Raw genomic sequence first — 14,445 nt, forward strand, 5'->3', positions numbered from 1 at the left:
GACAACACTTGCAGCCAGTCCTATAATAAACTATTTAAAGATGTATTAACTAAGAAAAGGAAATAGAGTTATTTACAAAGTTTAAAGTAGCTAAACACATACACACACACACAAATGAGTTCCAGTGTTAAGTTTCAAAAGGTAATAATAGCTTCTATAATAAGCAAGCTCTGTATGTCCTTTAGGGCTAACCCAGACCAGGCACTGAGGATCTTTTGCATAAAAGATACTGTTTCTCCTTGTTAGGGCCTTTTATTCCTTTTCCACTTCTGCTTTGAGGTGCAAGTTCAGCTGTTGGGAGGAATTATCTTCTCTTCATGAGCAGGGTCGGGGGTGGGTGAGTGGAAGCAACTAACAAAGTCTTTTGTCCTCTGATGTTCCACAATGGTTTGTCTGGTGTTGATGGGCCTTCTTTTGTTGGGCCAGAACTAACATCTCCGAAGGCAAAGTAGTATTTCACTTTTGTGAATGCCTCTCTCCTGTCTGATGATTTGCAGTTACAGAGCAAACACTTTTACAGTTATAGAGCAAACACTTAAATATTAACTTATAACATGGGATACAAATATTATAAGTGAGATTAATGCAAGCATTAGTTTACAAACATTTCATAAAGTCTAAGCACATTTGCATACTCTAATACCTATGTTAACAATACCAACACACAGGTGAGCCAGATTGGTTTCCAGCTATATATTTGTCAGTGTTCAGCTGAGACCTAAGGCCTTGGCGTGAGCTGGCACTTGTGCTGCCAGAATCACAAGTACCCTTTGAAAATTGTGACTGGCCCATGTGTGAAGTATAGATTCAGTAGCTTCTCAAGTGGGATTTTTACCTAAGAAATAAAGAAGATCATATCATGCCAAAAGTCCATTGATACAGCAAAGTGAAACCCAGTGGTGAAAGGACATGGCAACTTTCCTTCTTACTCCGGGGCAAAGAAGGGGTTTCCCTTGGGACAAGACTGGGATTTGGTGCTGGAGCGAAGCTTGCATCCCTGCAGGGTAGATTTCTCTTTTCCAGTACCCTATAAATATGATTGTACTGGTAGTAATAGATGGTATCAATGGTAATAGATACTATCTGAGACTGTCATGGTGAGCAGAATGCTATATTTTGTATAGTTCCTTATGTAAAGTGTATCCCAAAATGATTTACAGTGTAAATAAAGTTATTACAGAAAATTTCAGGGGAAGAGAGAAGTACAGAGGCATGGGCAAGGGGGGGGAAAGTATGTTCCCAGCTGAGATGTGAAATGGAGAGACTGTAAGGCAGATGAATCCAGGAAGGCTGTCAGGAGCTGCAGAAGAGAAGGCTATCATAGTGAGGGAGGCCAGATTAGTGATGGACAGGAAGCAGGCCGGGGCAGAGAGAGTTGGGAAGGGAGTAGGCAGTGACCGTGAGGCTGGCTGGAGCCAGACCATTGGGAGTTATAAAAACAAGGAAGGTAATTTTCAGTCAGAACGAGATGGGGAGCCAGTGGAATTTTGTAGGGGAAAGGAAATGAGTGTGGTTGCACTCATTTGTACCTGTGCGAGGGTTTGGGGCATATGCACATGCTGGGATTGGCAGAACTGGGACTGGGGAGGCCACAGAATGAGAGTTACAGTAGTCAAAGTGAGAGAGGAAAGGACTTGGATGAAGATTGCAGAAAATGTGAAGTGAGTGATTTATAAACATGGTTGCATTGGAGATAGCCAGTTTGCAGACATGAGCGATGGAGGAGAAAGACTATAGACGCTTGGAGCAAATGGGAGTGAAGAGATGGAGCTGTGCTTGAAGGGGCCACTTCTACCCCAGAAAAAGACTTCTGTTTCTGAGATTTCAGATAAAGGAAGCTGAGAGGAAGCCGTGCACTTATCTGGCTTCCATGTAGGGAGGCCGAACATGATGGAGTCATTAAGGCTGTTGAAGTATGCACCCCGGGATAAAACTGAGTAGTATCTGAAGTTAAAGAAAAAGATGAGATGAGAAAGTAGGAATAGACTGGAAACAGAGGGATTCTAGGCCCTGAGCAGGAGCCATCACCTGAGACAGAGTGAGAGGGTAGGCAGGGGCAGAACCATGACAGTAGAGCAGCCAGAGGAGGGAGCAGTCCTGCTATGAGGGCAGGGGACTGGACTAGAAGAGCTCTCAAGGTCCTTTCCAGTCCTTGATTCTGTGATTAGTGAAGGCTACAATGAGGCCAAAAAGAGGGAGGTAGGAGCAAGCAGAGAGGAGGAAGAGGCTGTTGACTACCCAGAGGAGAGAGACTTCCATGTTCTAGCCAGAGCAGACTCTAGAGTGGAATAATGTGAGGCTGTTCTTGTTCTGGAGGTGGGTGAAGGGGAGAGGAGGTTACTCTCTCAAGCCTTGTGCTGTGAAAGGGAGGGTCAGAGATAGGGCAGTCCCCGATTGGAGCCTGCTGCTGCTTCACTTTCCATCATTTCCATCCAGGGGAGAGGCTACTCAGGGAACTAGCTACAGGTTGATTGGTTAAATTTGTGGCAGGTGAAGCTTTAACTGACAGTGTTGGAAGGTAGGAGGTGGAGATTGAGATGCTGACTGCCAAGGTGTATGTGAAAGTGCTGGGCCCAGAGGTGATATCTGATGTGCACTCAGTAAGCAGAGCTATGTCGGTGCTGAGAGATGGTGTCTGGGACTCCCTCATTTACACAGGAATGAGCTGGTATCAGTCAGGTTTCAGAGTCATGCAGCTGCTTCATGTTTCTGTTGTCTCTTTGCAGGAGCAAGTCCCATTCTGAAATCAGTTTGGAGGGGTTTTATGAGACCAAGCTCTTTTCTCCTGTGCAGAGGGACCCCGTGGAACTACTGCTTCTGGATACCAAGGAGCGCTTGTCTGTGGACCTGCAGGACCGTCGTGCTCCTCTCGCTACCATGGAAAGTCTGTCTGACAATGAGTCCATCTACAGCTTTGAGTCGAGGCGCTCCTCTGGCTTTCGGAGCATCCGTGGTTCACCCAGCCTCCACGTTGTCATGGAGAAGGATGAGACGCACTGCTTTTATATAGACCCCGTTATCCCTGAGGAAAACCCCTCCCTCAGCTCACGGACAGAGCTGCTTGCTGCCGACAGCCTCTCCAAACACTCCCAGGAGACTCAGCCCCCGGAGGCCTTGCACAACAGTGGTGGCACTACCCCCCAGCGACGTGACAGTGAGGAAGGGGCTGGTAGCGAAGGGGACCACGTTTCCTTCGCCCCTCGGGAGGAACTGACGCTCCAGAATGGGCGGCTCACTGATGTGCCCAGTCCACAAGTGCTGGAGTTTGCCGAATTTATAGACAGCCTTTTTAACTTGGACAGCAAAAGCAGCTCCTTCCAGGACCTCTACTGTATGATGGTATCTGACAGCTCCAGTGACTTTGCTGAGATGCCCAAGTCAGTCAGTGATCAGGAGATCCTGCTGAGAGCACAGTATGAGCCCAACCTAGTCCCCAAACCCCCTAGGTTGTTTGCTGGCTCAGCAGATCCCTCTTCTGGCATCTCGGTCTCACCCTCCTTCCCTCTGAGTTCGTCTGGGGAGCTTATGGACATCACTCCCACAGGCATGAGCAGCCAGGAATGCCTGGTCACTGACAAAATCCGGACTTCCACTCCAGCTGGTCATGTGACCAGCCCTGCCAAGCAAGAGGACCTCATGATCTCAGCCCTCTAGTGCAGGAGCGGATGTTAGGCTCCAAGAGCCAATCCTATGAGCTGAATGCTGGGATAACACTTGGAGGAGCTGGTCATTGGGCAGTTTGGAAGTGGAGGAGATGCCTGAGAATGTTCCTTCTGGGGTGCCATGCTGGTGGCATAGTGACATCAGGGGGATGGATTCCGTATGCTGGATCATATGCTTAAGTTTGGGAGAAGATGTACTGCCTCTCAAAGCCTGTTACACTAAGAGGGTCTCATCAATGGAGTTAGATGTTTGGTTTCCCTACCTCAGCTTACTGGATTAAATCAGGGGGCAGATTCCCTGCCTTGGGGCATCTGCTGAGGCACAGGTCTCAGATTTCCTGCTTGAGGGAGTCTGCTGGAGTCAGGGGGTGGATTCCCTGAGGTTAGAGGACTGGAATAACAGAAGTAAGGGTCAGATTACCTCCCTGTTGTCATCTAAATGGTGTCAATAGTGAGCAGATTGCGACTTTGGGCCCAATTGCACTAACACGTCATGTCTGACCCAAGCACCAATTCGTCACCCTTTCATGGTGTTTGTTTTTATAAGACACTCTCTCCCGTTTTAAAGCCATTGGAGCTGTATTCCTGGGGAATGCAGTCACCCTCTCCCTGACCAGGCGCAGCGAGAATCAGGCTGGCACTGTGTGTTTTCGCTCCACCAATTACCTCTGGGTTAATTGACTACCAGGCTTCTTCTGAGAAGAAAGGAAATCTGTGTACTAGAGAGCCGAAGGCCACTGCTGCATCTGTCCTCCACAAGAAGGGTGGAGAAGGTCTCTTGGATTTCGCCTTCATCACTTCACAGCTCCCTGGACCACTCAGAACTGGAGACATTCCCACCACAGACTGATAGGATTTTCATCTCAATACCGCATGGATAGATTGGTTTAAACTAGCTTTTGGTATTTAAAAGGCTTGCCAGTGCCCAGCATTATCTGCCAGGTGCCTGTGGAGCCTGGGAGGCTCCTTGGGCCTGTTCCTGGTCGTCAGTCCACCTTCCCTGCAGACCAATGCTGGTCTCTGCCATCGGAGTTCAGGGAAAAGATGAACCTTTACCAAGTGTTGAAATCTCATGTATGTTTACAGAGCTGCTAAGCTTTTCAGAAGGTATTCATTACGCAAATTGGAAAGCCTTCCTGGAGCAAGAAGAATGTTCTCTCTCCCCTTCCCTTGCCGTTCCCTCAGTTTGGGGGCTGAGGGGAGAGTGGAGGGGGCAGGAGGTGCTGTTATTGCAAATCCTTGTTTCAAAGTGGAGGCCCTTTGATCCAAGCCCAAGGGGAAGCTGTATGCCTTCCCACCCACCAGGGGTTCATCCCCTTCACCCTGCTGCACGACAACTGGTTAAAAAGCCCCAATATATTGTCAACAAAATTGTGACTGAGCAACCCCTCCTGTTGCTCTCAATTCCAGTGCCCAGGGTAGCCTGCTGGCTCTATCAAATGAATGGAAGGGATTTTCCGATGATGGAAGCAGGAGGGAGACTAACTGCTTAGGCAGTTAAACATACTGTGACCTGCAAGAGTGCTCTAACTGGAAAAAGACTTCGTATCAGAACTCAGCAGAACCAATCCGTGTCTGCAGCTCTGCCCTCCTTCACCGGAAAAGAATCTCCTGTTTGAGTCAGCAGTAAAATGCCCCATCTTACCGGAGCCCTTGGCTGTGCAATTCCCAGTACAGTGAGAATTCCATGCTTCTGATAGGTTAGCCCCATTACACAACGGGAATCGATGGGTCCAATCCACCATCACGGTACAGCTTTGTTGTTGGTTGTTTGTGAGAGCTGCTGTACAAACACCAAACAAAAAATAGTGTAAAATGGCACCAAGTAAGAACAGGAACGTTTTTACCCCCACTCAGCATGGCAATGTTGAATTGGCTCCTATGTGTCCAGTGTGACAGTATCTTGTAGGGTAGATTCCCCAATCCCCACCATGAAGTGCTTAGTCTTTGGGAGTGCAGATGTTTCCATTTATAAATACTAAAACAAAATCTTTTAACTGTCCCAGTAGTTTAGATTCCAAATGTGACCTTTCTTAAGACTCTGGCAATCAGAGGGAAGAATGTCCTCCAGATTCTAAATATCTTTTTTTTTTTTAGATTATTAGTTGCTGAGCAACAAAGTTCCTCTTTTTTTTTTTTTTTTTTAAATAGACCCTACCAAAAAGAGCAGTGTGGTGTGTTCCCCTTGCTGGCTTTGCAGCAACAGTTAACCAGCATTGTGCTGACAACATGAATGGTTCTGGCACCTGTACAAGAACAACTATTAATACCATCTTCCATTGGAAGTGCAGGGCAGAACGCATGGTTAGGGAATTAAAAGGTGATTTTCAGGAAAGCATTACAATGAGCACTACAGTTTAGAATAACAAGGGGAGTCTGCAGAATTTAGGGAGTTGGACTAGCAGGCTAGGCTCACCACCTGCAGCAGTCTGCTGAGGGTGCTGCAGTGTGGACAGGGTGCCACCCTGCCTCAAGCCGTCTGCTAGCCTTGGGGAAAGGGCGCATGTTCCTGCCTTGCCCAGTAGGCTGAGGTCGGGTGGTAATAACAACACTTAGCACTTATCTAGCGCTTTATATCTTCAAAGCACTTTACAAACATTAATGAAGGAATCATCCCAACCTCTAGTAGTTAGGTACATAGCTATTGTGTTAGGAGATGCCTCAGAGAATCTGCTGAGGCTAGGTGAAGCTGATTCTCGATTTTGGGAGATTAGGGGGTCAGAGTCACAGAAATTATGGGATCTGATAGCTTCCCTGGTAGTGAAGCTTTTGTTAGCATTTAAGTGATTTTACTAGTGACCAGATTATAGCTAATGGGTCACACTATTGCACTAAGATGTCACATCTGACCTGGACATCCTTTTGTTGCAGTTGTATGTTTTAACACTGTCTACTTGTTCAAAGCCATTGGGTTACAGGGAATTCAGAAGCTCTCTCCCTGACCAGCTGTAGAGGAATCAGGCCAGCAGGGTGCATTCTTGCTCCCCAGTTTACATGCTCTGTGGCTGTGGGGCTTCTGCACAGGATTTGGAAATATGCAGCCTCCCATGTCCCAGGGCTGCCGCCAACCAAAGAAGAGGGGAGTCGAGGTGTGTGAGGGTTCAATTAGCAAAGTTTCTAACTCCAGTATCTCATGGTTTCCCCTCTTGTAGTCATTTTTCATTGTCCCCTCCTGGGGAATCAGGACTCTTTGCACAGAGTAAACCCATGCTGTCTGCACCAGCGCTGCCCAAACACACGTTAAATTTTCCCCTTGAAGTGACTGAAGCGTAACTCCTCCCCATTGTCTTATGCATTATAGACAGCATTTGCAAAACTCAGCCTCCCATTGCAGCCAAAAGAACATATTTGATGTGTTTTTGTTTAACACTGAACCCATCACTAATCTGTCATAAATACCCCATGCTGCTCTCCACCTTCTCTGCCTTTCCTCTGCTCTGATACGTTTTCTGAGACAACCATACCTAGCACTTAAGGTTCCTTCGCTGCTTGACTGCTGGATCTTATCCTCCAGCTCCTGTGCAGCCACCTTGTGCCTTTAATGTTTGGATGGCCCATTGAAATGCCAATGGGACATCACTGAGGCAGTACTGGATGTACCTGACACGTTAGAGAGCAGCTAAGCTGTTTAATCGTTTGTGTCAGTTCTTGAGGCCCACTCTTGCCTTCCATCCTAATCAGTGGGTGATTGGTACTGGAGTGCCATTCCAGTGAAGGGTCAGAGCAGAAGGCACCCAAAATGCTGGAGCTGAGAGGCTAGTTTTGTGCACCTTAAAAATTAAAATGTATAAAGTAAAACCTAATACACCAATGCAGCTTTGCCAAAGAGTCCAACAAAGAAACCTCCCCAATTAGGCACTTTGTGAATAATAATGAGACTGTACTTGCATAGCATGTTTTATCTTCAAAGCCCATAGCAGACTGTGATGGACTGTAACCCTGAAACCTGGGAACATTCAGGGACAACATGTGAGGCTTTAAACCATTGTAACAGCACCAGTTTAACTCCCACACCTCCTAGATCAAAGAGAGATGGGCTCTAATCCTGTCTCTGAAAGCAGTAAGAATCCGTGAAGGGCTGTATGTGCTTGGGTGATCGATATTTCTCTTGTGCTTTTTCAAACACTGGCATATTTCTGAACTGCCCTCTGGGCTTTAGGAGCTTGATCCAAAGCCTATTTAAGTTAATGGAGAGATTCCCATTGACTTCAGTGGACTTGGATCTGGCCTTTGGAGCAGTTTTACGTCAGGTTTTAATGTGTGGAGGTCCTTTCATAAATTATTTTCTTGTTTGTGTTGTGGTAGTGCCCTAGTCAGAGACCCGGACCCTCTTGTACTAGGTGCAGCACAGACACAGAACAAAAAGATAGTCCCTGCTGCAGAGAGCTGATGATCTCTTCACTACCCTTCCTTAGATCTGTACTTCCAGTTTGGGACCATCTCCTGTTGCTACCGCTTTCCTCGCTTCTCTCCTAAGCTAATGTCTGCCTCTACCCCTTTCACTCAGTCAGGAGCCCTCTCCTCTCTTTTCTTGGTGCCCCAGATAGTGAGGTTACTCTTTGTCAAGAAGATGGTGCCCCAGTCCATGTCCTGTTTGGCACCAGTTCCAGTGCTCTATCCCACCTTCTCCATCCTGACTCCATCCACCCAGCTCACCATTGCCTTGGCTTCCGGACTGCTGTCCACCTGTTCTCATCTGGAAAGATGTTGAGCTCCCTCAGTGCTTGGTGGCTTCTATGGGAGTTGAAGGTGCTCAGCACTTCATAGGAAATGGTCAGGACTTTGCAGCTTGGAGCCCTAGGTGCATACTCCACCTTCTGATGTATGATTTTGGTGTAAATTTGCAACTCTAGTAGTTTTTCCTTTTAATTTTATTCAGAAGTAGTGGTAGTTAATACAAAACACGATAGACTTTCCAGAGCTCTAAAATTGCAAAAATGGTCTAGAGCAGGGGTGGGCAAACTTTTTGGCCTGAGGGCCAAATCAGCTTTTGGAAATTGTATGGCAGGCCAGTTAGGGGAGGCTGTGCCTCCCCAGACAGCCAGGCATGGGCCTGGCCCCCGCCCCCATCCCCCCCTGAGAGCCTCCTCCTACTCCTGCCCCCCCGTTCCCTGATGGCTCCCCCCCAGGACCCATGCCCCATCCACACACACCCTGCTCCCTGTCCCCTGACTGCCCCCAGAACCCCCACCCAACCCCTCCACTCATTCCTGAATGCCCCCCCGGGACCCCTGCCCCATCCAACCACTCCTTCTCCCTGACCGTTCCCAGAACCCCTGCCCCTGACTGCCCCCTGCTGCCCCATCCAACTCCCCTCCTTCCTAACTGCCCCCTGGGATCCCTGCACCCATTCAACCCTCCAGACTAAACCCAATTTTTTCAATCTTCCCTCATAGGTCATGTTTTCTAGACCTTTAATCATTTCTGTTGCTCTTCTCTGGACTTTCCCAGAACTGGACACAATACTCCAGGTGAGGCCTAATCAGCATGGAGTAGAGCGGAAGAATTACGTCTAGAGTCTTGCTTACAACACTCTTGCTCATATATCTCAAAATGATGTTTGCAACAGTGTTACACTGTTCTCATATTTAGCTTGTGATCCACTATCACCCACAGATCCCTGTCCGCAGTACTCCTTCCTAGGCAGTCATTTCCCATTTTGTATATGTGCAACTGATGGTTTCTTCCTAAGTGGAGTGCTTTGCGTTTGTCCTTATTGAATTTCATCTTATTTACTTCAGACCATTTTTCCAGTTTGTCCAGATCATTTTGAATTTTAATCCTGTCCTCCAAAGCACTTGCAACTCCTCCCAGCTTGGTGCTATCTGCAAATTTTGTAAGTGTACTCTCTATGCTAAATCATTAATGAAGACATTGAACAGAACCGGACCCAGAACTGATCCCTGTGGGACCCCACTTGAATTACTGATAACTACTCTCTGGAGATGGTTTTCCAACCAGGTATACACCCACCTTATAGTAGCTACATCTAGGTTGTATTTCCCCAGTTTGTTTATGAGGAGGTCATGCAAGACAGTGTCAAAACACTTATTAAAGTCAAGATATACTACATGTACCGCTTCCCCGCCATCCACAAGGCTTGATACCCCATCAAAGGTACAATCCCTTTCTATTTTATTGAATGTTCCTTTGTAGTGGAACACCTTATCTACCTTCATGATATCATTCAGTATTTTATATGTCTTTATGATGTCCCCTTCTGATTTGTCTCATCTCTATAGCTATGCAGTCCCAATCTTACCCATCTCTTCATATGGACGTTTTTCCATGCCTCTGATCAGAACTGCACACAGTATTCCCAGGGAGGGTATCTCATTGACTTATAGAATGGCATTATATAATATTTTCAGTATCTTTCTCCCATTCTTCATGCATTGTAATGTTTTGTCTGCTTTGTTGGCCACAGCTGGGCATTGAGCAGAGATCTTCATTGAACTGTCTATAGTGCTGCCCAGCAATTGCTCCCTGAGTTGTTACAGATACTTTGGAACCAGTAAGGCATATGAGCAGTTCAGATTATTCCTTACAATGCCCACAAGCTTCATTAATCAACACTGAGTTTCAGCTGCTGTTCTGTTCCCCGTTTGCCTTTCTTGACTAGGCTCTTCTGAAATCCCTTAATGTTTTAGTCTTCTCCAACCTTGGCTAATCTAAATTTTTTTTGTCATCTTCCAGTGTTCCCACCTTGCTGCTTGCCCCTTTTCCAGATCATTGTTCTATATATTACATAGCACTGATTCTAGTGTGGAATCTGGAGAGCAGCCCGCTGCTAACAAGGCAGAACAAATATCACCCAGCCTATGCAAAATGTTCATATTTTCCTTTGCAGATTTTACTTGCAGAACAAGCAGGTCTATAAATTCCGTGTGGCAGCTTGGAACATCCTGGACTGCTCAGTTCCAGGCAATCTGCCATTCCTCTGCTTATGTACATGCGCACACGCATACTGGCAAGTACCTTGTGTACTTTTAAACGCCACCTGCTCCAGCTAAGTCTCACTTTACCATTGTGCAGGAGGGCAGCCTAGTATAATGTATAATTTCCCATGGTGATGAGCAGAGCTTCTCTGTGGTAGGTGCCTTGGGAACTCCTCTCTTCTGGTTCTATGCTAGAGTTTGGTCTTCATTATGCTAAGTAAAGCAAGCACACTTACATTTAACCAAAAGGCTAACCCCAGTTTACCCCTTCTCCCCATATACACAACATACAGACAGTCTGGCTGCAGAGACTTTCTTACTTTGTGGCAAAGACAGTGGCTTTTAATCTACTCTTTCTGGTTACAGTAGCTCTGTGATTTGTATGTTCCGTAGATATCAGGAAAGTATTAAAATCTATATGCTACGGTGATTAAGTAAATAAAATGCCATAACACTTGCTGGCAACACATCCAAATTAACCTATTGCAAACCCCTACTTGTTCTGCCTTTTATCAAAGTCCCTCCAACCTTCCACCAATTTGCAGAATTAATTGTTTTCTTTTTTTCTGTCTGTAGTACAGTTTAAGTCTCTGATTTCTTCTTCCGAAGAACCCTCCACATTGTCAGTGACATCTCCTTTCTGAATCTACCCAAATCAAAGCTGGGTTTTTGCTAAGAGGGTCATTATTTTGCTATGTTGCCCCAACCTTTGCGTGTTCAGTTTCTCTGCATTTTTTCAGAGTGAAGGGACAATCTCCTGGATCCCTCTTCTTTCAGTTTAGGGTGATATTGGGAGTAAATAACTGTTAGCTAAGTGCATGCTCCCTCTCTATTGTTCCTTAGCAACAAAAGTTACTAGTCATAAGAATAGAGGGAAGTAAAAGAGTAATGGATTAAATGGGTAATGTATTAAGTCTGAGGACTCTGTAAAAAGAAAAACTCAACATAGAACAAACAGGGGCACTATTATTATGAGCATGACTAGTGTGGTAGGCGCTGTACAAAATGATACATTACATGAACTATTAAACAAGGAAATGATAAATAGATTTAACAGTGTGGCAGCCTGCCTGGAGCAAGGCATTATGTGCAGCGAGCTCGGTGTTGGTCCTTTAATAGTTAATTAAAGTTAAACTCAAAATTTGGCGGTCCGCACCTTTAAACTTGTAAACAAACACAAAAAGTAACCGCTTGGTCATGACATGCCAGTGAAGGTCCTGACCCAGCCCAAGATTCTAGGTTAGAACTGAGGAAGTCCTCTCCTGGCCCAGCTCTGCCCAGCACCCCTCCTGGGATGAAGCAGGCACATGTTCTTAATTTGCCTGTGCTTTCCTGATTTGGTTACTGTCTCTTTCCAGATCTTCTAGGCTCATGGAGGACTGTTAGGTGGTTCCCAAGCCTAAGTGGGTTTGTCTCAGGTAGGATGGTGTTAGATTGCTGATACTTCTAGCCAGGAGCAGAGAAGGCCTGATAGAGCATTGGCTCAAGCAGCAAATAGTCCTTATTGTTACTGAGAGAGGACACACACATGCTCATTCCTCACTAGCAGTGCACACAACTCCTCTTAATCTGTCTGAAGGAATGGTCTATAAATCCACTGCTCATGTTTCACAGACGTTCTCCCCTCTGGTCTTCTATATGAGAGATTGTCCCCCTCTCTGTATACTCCAGCAGGACTGGCACAACCAGGAACTCCACTCTTCCCTTTCAGTGGCTACTGTGGAATTTAAGGTCTCTGTATATTCCCACCACCACTCTCTTCCAAGCTGGAGCATCTCACGTCCTCTTGTTAATGTCCAGATTTGCAGTCAGCTGTGAAACTAAACTTCCAGATGTCAAAACCACATCTCTTTTCCATGGGTTCCCTCCAGAGTTGTCCCTGAATGGCTCAAGGTTACATTCCATCGCACATGCTGTGACTGAGCAAGCCTCACTGTCCTGCTGTGAGTTAGGCAACTATTATCGCCATTTTACAGGCAGGAAAAAAGGAAGAGAGGTAGTTACTTGCCCAAGGTCACGTAGTGAATCCTTCTTAGGGCATGTCTACACTTAGCAGTAGATCCACACTGCTGCAATCGATGCAGTGAGTGTCGATTTAGCGGGTCTGGTGAAGACATGCTAAATCAATGTGAGAGTGCTCTCCCATCGATTTGTATACTCCACCTCCTTGAGAAGCATAAAGGAAGTTGATAGGAGACGCTCTCCCGTCAGCACAGTGCAGTGTAGCCACCATGGCAAGTGGATCTAACTACGTCGACTTCAGTTACATTATTGATGTAACTGAAGAAGTTGTGTAAGTTAGATCGCTTTACTGCGATAGTGTAGACCAGGTCTTAGATATAGGTTTAGAATTTGGGAATTCCTGGTTCCGAAGCCTGTGCTCAAGTCACTAGATCATCATCCTCTTGCAGAAAAGTTTGTAAAGAATGTATGAGATGGATTGATCAGCGTTCATTTCCCTTCAGCCTCAAGCCCCTGTTGAGGTGTGTCTCCTATGTGCTAGTAATATTCCCTTCCCTCCAACTAGGATTCCTTATTATGATAGAGGCCAGTCCTGGCACCTCCTCTACCCACACAACAGGAAGTTGTGATATAGCAGGGATCATCCCATGGGGACTGCAGTTCGTTTGCTTTGATCAGTGTTCTACACGCCACTCTAAGAGTCGGGCTTCACTGCCAAGTAAGATGGCAGGAAACCATATTAATGTGGTGGGCAAAGACTGAAACCCAAATCTCAGAGTATAAATCCTGTGTAACTGGAATTCTGATGATTTCTCTAAAACTGTAGTCCCAGAGGTTTGGGGTGCTGTTCTCCCTACATCAGGAGGCTAGTTGTGGGGCTCTCAGCTCCCTCAATAAGGTGGGTGTGCCAGAGGCAGCATGCTGCCTTTCTGCTTCTGTTCTCACATTCCACTGTAGTGGTTTTCTACTTCAGCATCTCCCTGCCATATTCATGCCCTGTGCTTCTCTCAGAGCCATCTCACACTGTACCCTGAGCAGGAGAGGGAATGAGGATGCTGTTGGCATAAACTGTGGCTCTTTCAAGGCATATACACTGGAAAATTCAAAACAAAACCAGGGAGAGAGCAGACCCAGTTCCCCGATATATGAATTTTGTCATAGGAAATGGTCCCAGGTGACATCAGGAAATGTACGAACTTGTCTTCAAGCACTTTGCTGTCTCCATTAATGTTTTCATTGCTTCTGTGCTTGTATTCATGTCTTTGTTGTGCCTTTGTTTTCTATTGTGCAATGCAAGGATCCTGTTTGGGACAGGACACTTGGCCTACTAGTTTCCTTTTCTGACCTGCAGAGACAGGTACAGTGCTCCTACGTGGGAATGGGAAGGAAGGGAGATGACAGGTGGGAACTGGACCAGCATCACTCTGGTGCTAGTCTCTGTTTTCCCATCTTGGTTAGGCCATACCATGTTTCCTCACTGTCCCCTGCTCCCTCAGGTTGTCTTAAAGTGCCAATAGCAAAGCCTAACTGATCTGAAGCAGGTCTCCTCGTACCCACACAAGCATATAAGTCACCCTGCTGGATCGATTTAGTCTGGTATCTTGTCTTGGGCAAGGACAGTTTCCTACTGTACTATGGGAAAGTAACCCCCAACATGCACCATGTCTAGCCAGTCATGCAATTCTGTATTTATCCCCCAGCTGATGTTCAGAAGATTTAGTCATAATAAGCAAAACTGCCCCTGTTTTTAACTCTAGCTCTGTTCTGCAAGATTTCATGATGAAAGGAACTTACTGTGTTTAAACTGTGCATTGTAATTATCGTGTAACTGACGGCACTTAGACTGTGGCTCTAGAACAGTGATCTTCCAACGCCAGACTCTG

The 14,445-nt window shown here is 46.2% G+C and overlaps 1 protein-coding gene across 2 annotated transcripts in view; it reads left to right on the forward strand.

Annotated features, from left to right (window-relative positions):
* Positions 1-8,674, forward strand: part of DAGLA (diacylglycerol lipase alpha) — a 90,831-nt gene extending 82,157 nt beyond the window's left edge. For both annotated transcript variants that reach the window (XM_050956097.1, XM_050956098.1), the window contains exon 20: positions 2,727-8,674. In XM_050956097.1, coding sequence (XP_050812054.1) covers positions 2,727-3,654 — 928 coding nt within the window. In that variant the 3' untranslated portion in view covers positions 3,655-8,674. The remainder of the gene's footprint in view (positions 1-2,726) is intronic.
* Positions 8,675-14,445: the final 5,771 nt, after the last annotated feature.

Source organism: Gopherus flavomarginatus, chromosome 5 (genome assembly GCF_025201925.1).
Source record: "Gopherus flavomarginatus isolate rGopFla2 chromosome 5, rGopFla2.mat.asm, whole genome shotgun sequence".
Classification (NCBI taxonomy): Eukaryota; Metazoa; Chordata; order Testudines; family Testudinidae; genus Gopherus; species Gopherus flavomarginatus.